The sequence below is a fragment of the Sander lucioperca genome, chromosome 15 (assembly GCF_008315115.2).
Source record: "Sander lucioperca isolate FBNREF2018 chromosome 15, SLUC_FBN_1.2, whole genome shotgun sequence".
Taxonomy (NCBI): domain Eukaryota; kingdom Metazoa; phylum Chordata; class Actinopteri; order Perciformes; family Percidae; genus Sander; species Sander lucioperca.
In genome coordinates, this window is record NC_050187.1 from 26,300,854 (window position 1) to 26,312,489 (window position 11,636).

The following is an 11,636-nucleotide window of genomic DNA, read 5'->3' on the forward strand; positions in this document are numbered from 1 at the left end:
TCGGATGAAAACCTGGCTAACACAGTTCAATTGCTTTCTCAAAAATGTGCTGAATATGTTGCTACATAATAAAGAAACCAGCAACAATTCAGCTTGCATAATTTGCACTCAGCTCTGATAAAGACTCCCGGATTAGTCATCGTTTGATGTTTAGAGACACTTTGTGAGACACACCAGAGCAAAAAAAGCTGCCTTAACTTGACATAGTGAGAGAGAGAGAGAAAGAGAGAGAGAGAGGAAGGAAAAAGAGAAAAGGAGTGACAGAAAGGACATGAGTAGGCAGTGTTAAAAGAAGTGGTGTCCAGCTGTTAACTCCATTACACACACAGCTACAGAAGAAAAGGACAGCAAGGAGTGGGCTAAATTGGTGCACACGTTCACCTACACTGGTGGGACAATTGGACAGACTGGCCATTAAAGTGCCTGTTAAAGTGGCCTGAACCTCAGCAAGGAAAATCTCACTCCTTCTTTACTAGTTGTCCTTCACTACATTTAGCATCACAATCACTCACACATTCTATATCTAAGTGACTCTGGACCCTTTCAAACCACATTCAGGGTGAGCACACACTTACAGGTTCAAGACCGGTTTAAGGCAGGCTGAGGTCAACTTGTCACAATCCACATTTGGCCTCCACACCACCCTGCAGTGAGAGGGTCGGTGACCACTGTTCATGTGACGCAACCACTATCTTGAAAAAGTCATTTTTGTTGAAAACGTAATGCCAACCAGATTACATTTTAAACAACCCAACAAGGAAACTGTTAATATATATATATATATATATATATATATATATACTGTATGGCAATTGTTGCGATATCCTCTCCTGGAAAAAAAAAAAGCACAATTACCATTATTGTGGGTATGTTAGGCCAATGAAAGCGCTTTGTTAAGGTCAGGGAAAGATCATGGTCTTGGTTAAATATTAATATACCCCATGCTGACTTTAAGCACAAGACACATGTATTACTTGTTCAGTAATTAACCAAAATCTTTTCCTCACCGTAAACACGTCTTTTAGTAGCCTAAGACCACGTAGGACGCAGGACTCAAATGCTGATATCATCATAACTTGTGCACAGTACAGACTGGAAAAACTGTTGCCAATAAACCAGGCAATAAACTTAAAGTACATTCACTTTATGAGGAATGGCTTCAGATGAAAAATATTATAGTAGGTGGTTTTGGCCTCAGGTTGAGTGGGAGCAGCACAAGAAGAGCTTAGGTAAGTTGTTAAGTGAAGCTATTTTAGAAAAAGGACACAAAATTCTAGAAAAGAATAAAAAAAAACGGGGACTGAATGGAAGAAGAAAGGAGGGAAAAGAGAAAAAGAAGTTAAGAGGGACAGAAAGAAAGGGCTTCGGTGGGATTAAAGTGGATGCTGCCATTGCCTTAAATTTGAAAGAAATACAACCTTGTTTGAAAAAGCTGCCGAGAGAATTGATTGGTCCTCAAAGTGACACAATAGTCATCGAAAAATTGTAATGGTTCAGAACTTCAACCGCTTGGAAAAATTGCTACGCAAACCTGTTTTAGTGATGAGAGTTGTTCGACAGAATGTGAACAGTGAAATTCAGACTAAAATTGATGTGGGATATTTTTTTTAAAACACCCTGGAATTATGCTGTTTTTTCTTTGGCATGCAACGTGACTGTCAGACCATTCGGCTCACTCTTGAAATGCACACTTCCATCTGCGTGACACACACACACACACACACACACTGTAACACATGCCGCATACACACATACACAATGGGTCAGGTGCTGCGTGTGGATATGAGGACAAGTTGAAGTGCCCCCCTCACATCTGAAGGTGATTAAGTCTCCTCTGCTTATCTTCTGATGAACACTGAACAACCACTGTGTGGTTTTCTGCGTGTGCTTGTATGTGCCTGACTGACCATTCCACACACACACACACACACACACACACACACACACACACACACACACACACACACACACACACACACACACACACACAGTGCAAATAGCTAAGGAACAAGCTATATCACGATCCCCCACAGACCAGACATCACTCAGACAGCATATTGGCTAGACATTACACACAAACACACACACACCACATTATCACAACGAAACATACACTACCACCATGCACACACTCACACACGCACATCCAAATGAGCAGCTGCTACTCATTTGCACTACAGATTAGCTTTCTTCAGCTATATTTACTTTCAGTGGGTGGATCCGAACACAAGAAAAATGCATATCAGAGCCGGCAGTGGAACACACACTATGGATTTTCATTCACTGTGGCTTAAAACAATTAAAGACCAAAAGCAGGTGTATCAATTTTGTGGAAAAAAAACTGAAACTGAAAAGCCTGCATGTTATTTTTTTAATACTGAGAATCTAGCCGTTAAAATGTCTCTAATTTGTAAGCAAACGTCTGACTTAATGTTACACTAAATAACTGTCACTGCCTCAGTCTTCAATAGATTGTGTTTGAATAAACAATTTACATTTTGTAGTAAAATGTGTAAAAATATACCATGAATTTACTAATTGAATCAGTAATTGTTGAGAAAATCATCAAAATTAATTGAGCCTGCACATATTTTATTTTATATTTCTTACTCAAGAATGTAGACATAAAGTGAACAGATTCTGTAATCTGCTGTAACTTTAACAAACAAGGCACTAAATAAAGAAACATTTATATGACACTGATAGAGCAGAGGCAGGGTTTTTAGTTTACCAGAAGGCCACAGCATAGTGTAGCTTAAATATTTGCGACATGCAGGGGATATGGTTGAAATTAGTATCAATATATTAATAAGGACATTTGCAATATCAGTATATCATTGTATGGCAAATTAGTATGTACAATAATCAAATCAATGTTCAATGAAGTTAACGGTGTTCTACTGTTAAGCATTACATCAGACAAAACTCTTCAAATGTAATAAACAAAACTCTCACTTACTCATTTTGTTAGTTTTCCAATGCATTTTGGTTGGAATCATTAGCATGGACAACAGAGCTTTGTAACCTATCTGATAATCTCATATAATACGATACCGCTGAAAGCCACAAAATGATAATACTGAGTTATCGCTCCAACTCCGGTGTCAAGCTAGCAACACACTCCAATCAAAATCCGAACCTGTTGAAATAGTCACACAGCCACGCAATAACATCCTGTAATTAGGTGCGTTTCCACGTGTCATTTTGGCCGAGTTTACTTCTTTTCATGCTCCCGCAGCTACTCACAAGCTCCTCCATCTGGCACAGACGCTGTTAACCAAACGTACCCCCAGTAGCTATGAGTATACTGGCATTCCTCGCTGTGCCAGATTCGACACACTTCGGATTTGATTTAGTTTGGAATATGCTGCATGTCTTAATGTTTGCTTTGTGTGTGTCTGTGTGAAAAAAAGAGAGAGCAGGGAGTGTTTTTAGCAGTTCTTTACAAACCATCTCTAGACCCCCAGCTCGCTACTCTGCAGTTTTCCAAAAGTACACACACTTTCGCCGTCTGACACAAACACACTCAAGGGACTGCAGACAGCAGGCAGCCAGGGCCGATGTGCAGCGGTAGTGTGGGTGTGTGTGTGTGTGTGTCTGTGTGAGTGTAAGGCGTGTGCTGGGACAGGCAGACAGGGCTAGCGCGTTATCCTCTTATCCCCACTGTTGTGGAATAGAGAGGCAAGCAGCTGGAGGGACTGCAAGCAGCCTGATAATGCCAGCGCTATTTTCTAACCCGCCATCTTAATCTTGTTACTCAAATGGTTGTGAAGAGAGAGTCATGAATTTTAATTTCTCTCAAAAACTCACACACACACACACACACACACACACGCACGCAAGAGTGTATGTGCACATGTGTAGATCCCCCCGTCTCTCACATGCATAAATAGTATCCCCACTGTGTCCATGCACTCACACTCATTTCTCTGTCTCCCTCCTTCACTCTTTTTCTCTCTCCCCCCTCAGCTGCCTGGCTACCCCCATCCTTCCTTTCTCTGACATATCTTCCTTCACCCTTCTTCACTCTCCCTCCCTCTGCTCCCCTCTATCTTCCCATTTCCTACATCACGACCCACTTCGCTATTTATTCAAGCCTGTCCTTCTATCCCTTCCTCTACTCATCTCTCCATCCACCCAATCCCTCATTCTCTGTTTCCTAATCCTGCTGAGAGAGACCCCAGACATCCGGTTTATCCATCCCTCCCTTGTCTCAGAGCCCCCTCCTCTCTATTTTTCCACCTTGTTCACTTTCTCTCCGGTCTATACCAGCAGGGCAAGAATAAACGGAAAAAAAAGCCAGAGAAATAGAGAGGCAAAATGAGAGTATGAGAGAGGGAAGCAGAAGCTGGGGCGAAAGTGACAATAAAATAAATGACTTGCACCTTGGAAAGGAAAAAAAGTAGAAAAGATTGTGGGGTGGGGGGTCGCGTTGAGAGCCGATTTAGCCAGCCACCCATGAAGCTGATTAGGCAGCCTGCGATCAGGAGGAACAGCTTTGCTTGTTAAACTTTTCACCTCTGCGAGCTCTTAGCCCTCACCGCGTTAAGGCCCCCTCCCTCCCGCTCTATCCCTCCATCCCTCCATCTATCTCTTCCTTGCTCCTTCCGCCTGGTAGAATTTGAATGTGAATGCTGGCCGTGGTCCCCATAGCAGGCTTAGCACAGGGGGCAGGCAGCTGCCCCTCCACGCCCAACCACCCCCTGGGCCTTCTGCTCACGCTCTCTCTGCCTCCTTCTAGCTCTCTCTCTCTCTCTCTCTCTCTCTCTCTCTCTCTCTCTCTCTCTCTGGGGGTCAGAGGTGCAACCACTGGTCGGTGCCTGGAGGGATGGCTACAGGAAGATAACGCACATGAAGGAAACTGGGGGAGAAAGGGAGGGACTGAGGGTGAGAGGGGAGAGGTGGACATGAGCAGTTTGTTCATATTCAGCATAAAAGGAGAGAAATTGGAAAAAGGCAGAATGGGGAGATACAGTGTAGAGGCAAAGATCTCTAACGGTGTCAGGACAAGCTGTGGGAAAAGGAGTGATGAAACGTGAGAGAGGTCATTCAGGTAGCTATTTAAACCATAAAAACCTATTTTCTGGGTGTAGTGACTTTGTGAACTATATTTACATGAATAGTTCAACACCACCACTTTCTCTGGTTTTACACTTGTGTACTTCCATTGGTACATGTGCATTGTAACTACTTTTATTTAATAATTATTTAATAATAATAAAGTAATGTACAAAGTTGAGCCAGGATTTTGCGGGATGACACGGTTGTTTTATTTATTCATCTATTTATTTGTGGGGGTTTTTGCTGAAATTTAAGTTTTCGCTTTAAAGGACTTTGGTTAACACTTGGTAAATTAGACTATTTCAAATATCCATAGCCCTGTTACCCTTTTGTACTTCACCGTTACTACATGCTACCTGCACAGCCACAGTATACTGCATATCACATGCATGCAACTGTCTTGTCAACTTATTATAATATGTGTGTCTTAAAGTGAGAGACCTGCAGGGATTGTAGTTTCACTGAGATGAGCAGAAGAAAGTCTAGTCCAGTGTGGAACACAATTAAAGGTCTTATGAGCTGATCTGCATAGTTTTAAGCTGAAAAACTGTAATAAAATAAGAACACCTGCAACTTCATGATTTGCCACAAAATGGCTTGATTTGTTGGGAAAACAGCACACAGTCAGCATTTACTTACATGCCGCTGACGGGAGTGAATTTGTGATCAGTCTGAGTTTCTGTTTGTTGTGAACAAACCTTTTCACACAGTTCTCCCTTATCCTGGTCTCATCCCTCACATGTACACACAGACATTCACACACTAGAAGACCCACTAAACTCAATTTCATAAGTCTCTGATCATTTGGCCAGATGCTGGGCGAGCTGATTAGCTGGTGCATGCCCAAACTGCCAAGTCTGCTTAAAAGGGCACTGAGTGGGCACCACATGGGCATCCCACAAAGCTGTGTGTGTTTGAAAGGGGTATGCACACTTTTAGTCAATTAATCAATTTACGGAAAATTAATCAGCAACTATTTTTCAAGCAAAAGTGCCAACATATTCTGTTGTGCCAGCTTCTCAGATGTCAGAAGCTTTTCCTTAGGGTCCTACATTAGGAAATTGTGATGGAAATGTGTCACTATTTTCTGAGGTTTTACAGATCAAATAATTTAAAAAAAATAATCAAGAAAATAATGGGCAGATTTTTCAGTAATTAAACTAGTTTTTAGCCCTAATCCACATCATTGCAGCTTCATACTGTAATTACACATTATCTTGACTTGATCTAACCTGTCATGTTGCAAGTATGATTTTCTTGACAGCGTTTTCAAATTAAAGGTTCACAAAAATGAACAAGAAAACCAGAGAAATTAAATATATTAAAATTAATTAATTTCAATAGCGTGACAGTAGAGAGGTGACAGGAGTTGAGGGGTTACATGCAACAAAGGACTTTAATCACTAATGTGATTACACGGTTAGTGTCTTAAATCACAAGGCAAGCAGGACACCCACTAAATATTAAAAGTATTGATGAAATTAGATAAAGTATTCTACCAAATAAATGCTTTCTGTAGAATTTTTTATTCTGTGTAGTTAATGCTTTTCATGTGGTGTGTTTTTCAGATGCTGACAGAGGGAAAAGATGCATACGATGAGAACATCCACTATCCTCTCCTCATCACCTTGACCAAAGCACCTCAACCTGTCAGCCACACTCAATAAACCAAAACAAGTGAGCCCTCAGCTCTACACAGCACCACTCCACATTGCTTTTGGATATTTGAGATGGAATAATGCTACAGAGTCATGTCAACACTGTGAACCATGAGTGATCTAAATGAGGAGGAAGAATTGCACTGAAAGAGCAGAATTAGAATACAGTAAGGTCATCAATATCAAGTGTTCAGTCACAGATATTTGAGCCATTTTTCTATTGGCCACAGAGGATTTATTATCAGATGATGCATGGCTTTGGACAGTATTTAAGCGTGCATGTTTTGTAGTTTGAAGTGTAGAAGAACAACCTCATTTCCAAAGCAGTGGGGCTACGTTTACTGTGGCTGAAGAGGAAGAAAAGGAGAGGCGGATATATTCCGACCTATGTTTTAACCAATCTTTCATATGCAAAATAACTACTGTCAGTCTCCAAAATAGTCACTCGGTCATTTATACCTTTAATCAATTGGCCTCATCCCTTTAGTTAATCAGCCATCCAGGAAAGTGAACCACATTGCCAAACAGTCATCTTGTCAGCCAGTCAAGTAACCAGTCTATTCAATTACCTAATATGGTAGTTAATAAGCCAGTATTCCAGTCATCATTCCAGCCAACAAGGCAGTCATTTGTTTAGTCAGTCAGTTACATGGACATTTCCTCCGTCAGTCCTATTGTAGGTGTCAGTTGGCCCTATTTAACCTGTCAGTGTTAACCTATGCCACTGTGTTTCTGGCCCCAGCATGGAGGCCAGCTCTAATTCATTAACTATCACAGACTGTGGAGCGGCTCACAGTTTCCTTTGTGTTTCCTTTATTTCTCTTTGTTCCCTTCTTCCCCCGCTTTAATTTCTTCTAATACCATTCATTCATCCCAGTCAGAGGTCAGTATTAAGAACTTCTTTTGTGCATTACTTACAACAGTACATTAACATATTAAGGCACGTTCAGACTCTGGAGTAATTGTTGCTGCCCAGGAGCTACAGCTTGCAAATTACACAGCAACATCACCACCACGGATACAAGTAGTCCATACTACATAGCATTGTTATTAAAGTTTACAAAGCTCTGTTAGTGTTTGTTGTTTGAACAATACAATTCCACCAACATTAACTCTAACTTTACTGGTAATTTGTAAAAGAAAGTTTGCCACAGATAAAAGTCCAAAACAATTGTGTCTCACACATATCAATATGGTTCTGCTATCATGACTCACCCAGTACCTGACCCAATACTGTCACTGACAGTATTGGATATCAAACATATTTGGTAACAGAAGTGGGGCTCGCCAACTGAATCCTACATCACTTTACTCACAAAAATTTAGCACTTAGGAAACAAAAGTCAGATCCTGTGGCAGCTGCTAAACGCTCTTAGTCTGAACCCACCTTCAGGAAGTGTGTGTGTGTGTGTGTGTGTGTGTGTGTGTGTGTGTGTGTGTGTGTGTGTGTGTGTGTGTGTGTGTGTGTGTGTGTGTGTGAAGAGAGAGAGAGAATACATGCACAGGTTGCAATGACTCCTACTACATGCAGTTATTGACTACTGACCCCAATACTGTGGAATAGATAAACATGAGCAGGGTTTCTTTGCATCTTTTTTTTTTTTTTTTAAATGCAGACCTATCAATGGTCTTTTACTCCCAATGTCCACTGGCTCTGTGTCCGCAGCATCAAAGTTCATGCTTGACGGGTTGAAGTGCTGCATTCAATTTTGAATGTATGCACTGCCTATATTTATAGTTAATGGTGTGTTCATTTGGTTTTGCTTTAGTTTTTACATATACTGTATACAGCAAAACATTGAAACAATGTTGGAAATCTGGCTGCTGAAGAACAGACTGCATGAAACAGGAACACAACGCAGCCACATCCAGTGGACGTCAGGGGTTAGAATATTATTTCAAATTGATAAACTATGTGCAACCATAGTTCTTGAAAGTGAAAACATCTCCTGATACAGCAAAAACTTTCACACATTTCAGACTATTTGCTTCTCCATTTTGTTGGCATTTTACCTATCAGCACAATTAACTGTTTTACTCAGGTCTTTTTCCATGCATTCAGCTCTTGTGGTATTAAAGAAACGCCAAGTGTCAGTGGGCCAATTGAGTCTAAAGTTGTACCTATCACTAGTAAAGTGTTTTCATATTTCACTGTGATCCATTGCTGTACACAACAGCCAAGACGTTATGCAGTAACTCCCAGTGGCTGCTGTTCACATTCCTCATGGTGAAAAAATAATCCGCCTTCAGAAATGAGAGGTATTCCCTGTGTAACTACTCAGAAATGTAAGTTAAGCCAGTTTAATCAGTGGTCTGAATGCTTTGAGGACGTAAATTGCATTGCAGAAACGTTCCCATTGCAAAGGTTTAGCAGTGTGTTTAATTGCATTTTTATCTGTAATGTAGTTTGCTGTATACCTTTGATATCTGTGGGCTAACACATAAATACTATCCCAACTGTGACTGTGTACAGTGACTTCATCACTGCCTAGTGTGACATCACCACCACTAACAGTGATGTCACTTTGCAACACTTTGGCATCGGGCACCACTGTTTACCACTGTTAACCAACGCTGCATTGCTGCTTCTTGCAACATCACTGCCTCTATTAAAAAAAATCCTCACCTGGTGCACCCACGATCTGCTGTGATGTCACGTTTTGACATAGTCATGTCACTTCTTGTGATATTAATGCTGTGCGCTAGAACACTTCTCACTGTGACATCAACAGACAGGAACCACTGATAGTCAGTGGTATTCAGAGACGGTCATGTGCTTCAGCTGAGAATTACCTTGAGCAAACATCATACAGGAATGCTTTATTCCAACAGATTTATGTCATAGTGTTGTGGGATGTCTCAGCTACGCTATTATTTTGATTATCAAACAGAATTCTTAGAATAGTTGGTCATTTGCAGGCCATGTCCGCACTACTTTATTAATAATTTCAGATTGGATCTACTACCTTCTATCAACACCAAGCCTTTTTTTCTGCCACCAGAAACAGAGCTACAAAAATATTCTCCAATTTGAATGAAATTGTAGCTGCTTCTGTAGCACCATAGGGACACCAGACACGTATCACAATTATCATGTGTTTTATATTGTTTTGGGGTTTGACGCAAAAAACAAACTGTATTTATGAATTAAATATTTTAATTTATACACTTTAGTGTGGACATGGCCTCATAGTGAGTTTCTCCATGCAGTATATCAAATTTGCTCTGATTCACTGTAATTAATGGGTAATGAATGTTGTACTTTGCAGACTAAGGGTGGGTGCTTTTTTGTGAATGAATATCAATAAAAACATTTTCTTCAAGAAATTAGGGACTCTGGACTTTTTTTCTTTTTAAAATGTCAATTGGACAATGCGCAATTTAACACATCAGCTTTATGACCAATAAAGCTAATATAACCTTTCGCAAAAAATTAAAAATTATTTCATTATTACAAATATTTAACTTAACATTTAAGTATCACAAAAACAAAACATTAATTCTCTGTCACCTTGCAGATGTCTAAAGATTTTCTGTGATGATTAATATAATAACAAATGGCAATGGAGTGGCAGTAACTCAGTCCGTATGTAGTCCCCGTTCGGACCAAAGTACGGAGTGTGGACTGGTAGCTGGACAGGTGCCAGTTCACCTCCTGGGCACTGCCAAGGTGCCCTTGAGCAAGGCACCGAACCCCAAACTGCTCGGGGCGCCGCAGCCGAGCTGGCGCGGGCCAATGTGACATCAAAATGACGTAGATCTCGCTGGCGCGCCAGGATTTTGAGTGTGCGTCCAGAGGTCGTGCACCACTCTATTTTTTTCAGCGGCGTGCGACAAAGCAGAAACAGGAAGCATGAACGAACTCGAGGGCAACCGGATGCCAGGACTCTCAGAGTGACTGCTAGTCTCTCTTGTAAACTTACTGGGTTAAGATGCGTTCTTTTATGGTGAATGAAAGGCTTGATCCGAAGAAGTAGGGCATCGAATCAAATCGAAACATTGACGTCAATGCTGCTGCCAGTTCTGCCATTGTTTACCTTTTTCTTCTTCTTCTAGTTCGTAGTAATAGCAAAGTCGGTAGCCTTTCCTCATTAGCGACACCTCTGTTCAGGAGAAGACTGCAACTAGTGTTGCAACCACCACGTGCAAGTATAAACAGTTAGGCCGCTCCCATGACATCACACTGGTGCTCGACAGGTCGGCTGCGGCGAGTATACCCCACATTTCAGTTCCCCCCGCGACTGACGGACGCACACACACAAACACACACGGTGTATGCAGGAAAAAACGGAGATGAGACATACAGGATGACCTAAATTGAGGACAGCTACGCTCGTTATTGTAAGTGCAATGATAAGTTAAAGTCCAATAAGTACTTTATCAAACCGTATGAATGTGTCCCAGGCCAGGATAGGAAATTAACTAACAATGTAAAGATCAACAAGACACTGACACATATGTTCAAATTTGATTCATTCAATACATGCATTCATATTATACCAACATTTGCAGCATCCTGAGCCTTGTTGGTAAGGTTACTAGGAAAACACAGCCCAGGGTCATTTTATTCTCCCCAAAACAAGTTTCCTTTTTATTTTTAAAGAACTAAAAAAAAAAAAAATCACAACTTTTTTGCAACTTTCACTGTCTCCCGCAAAATCAGGCATTTTGGGCCGCAACAATCTCAAAAAAAGGCCGTGAAATCCTGGAGGGACTGATTTCAGGCCTGTGTGTAATGTGTGTAACTAACAGCAGAGTGAAAAAATTGTAATTTCCCTTGCGGGATTAATAAAGTATGTAAAATTAAAAAAAATGCTTATCATGTCGAGCTGGTTGACAAAGCTGTATGTGTAAAACGTGTGTGTTCCATTATTAACAATCCAGTGTTAACTGTTCACAGATGTAATAAAGTTTCCT

The 11,636-nt window shown here is 40.9% G+C and overlaps 1 protein-coding gene across 2 annotated transcripts in view; it reads left to right on the forward strand.

Annotated features, from left to right (window-relative positions):
• camkmt (calmodulin-lysine N-methyltransferase) overlaps positions 1-9,842 on the forward strand; it is a 124,619-nt gene extending 114,777 nt beyond the window's left edge. The window contains exons 11-12 of one of the 2 annotated variants that reach the window (XR_004895155.1): positions 6,630-8,456; positions 8,657-9,842. Coding sequence is in view for 1 of the 2 variants with exons in the window: in XM_035991957.1 (XP_035847850.1) it covers positions 6,630-6,728 (99 nt within the window). In the remaining variant the exon portion in view is untranslated. Of the gene's footprint in view, positions 1-6,629 lie in introns of both variants that reach the window. The other variant, XM_035991957.1, reaches the window with a different exon arrangement.
• Positions 9,843-11,636: the final 1,794 nt, after the last annotated feature.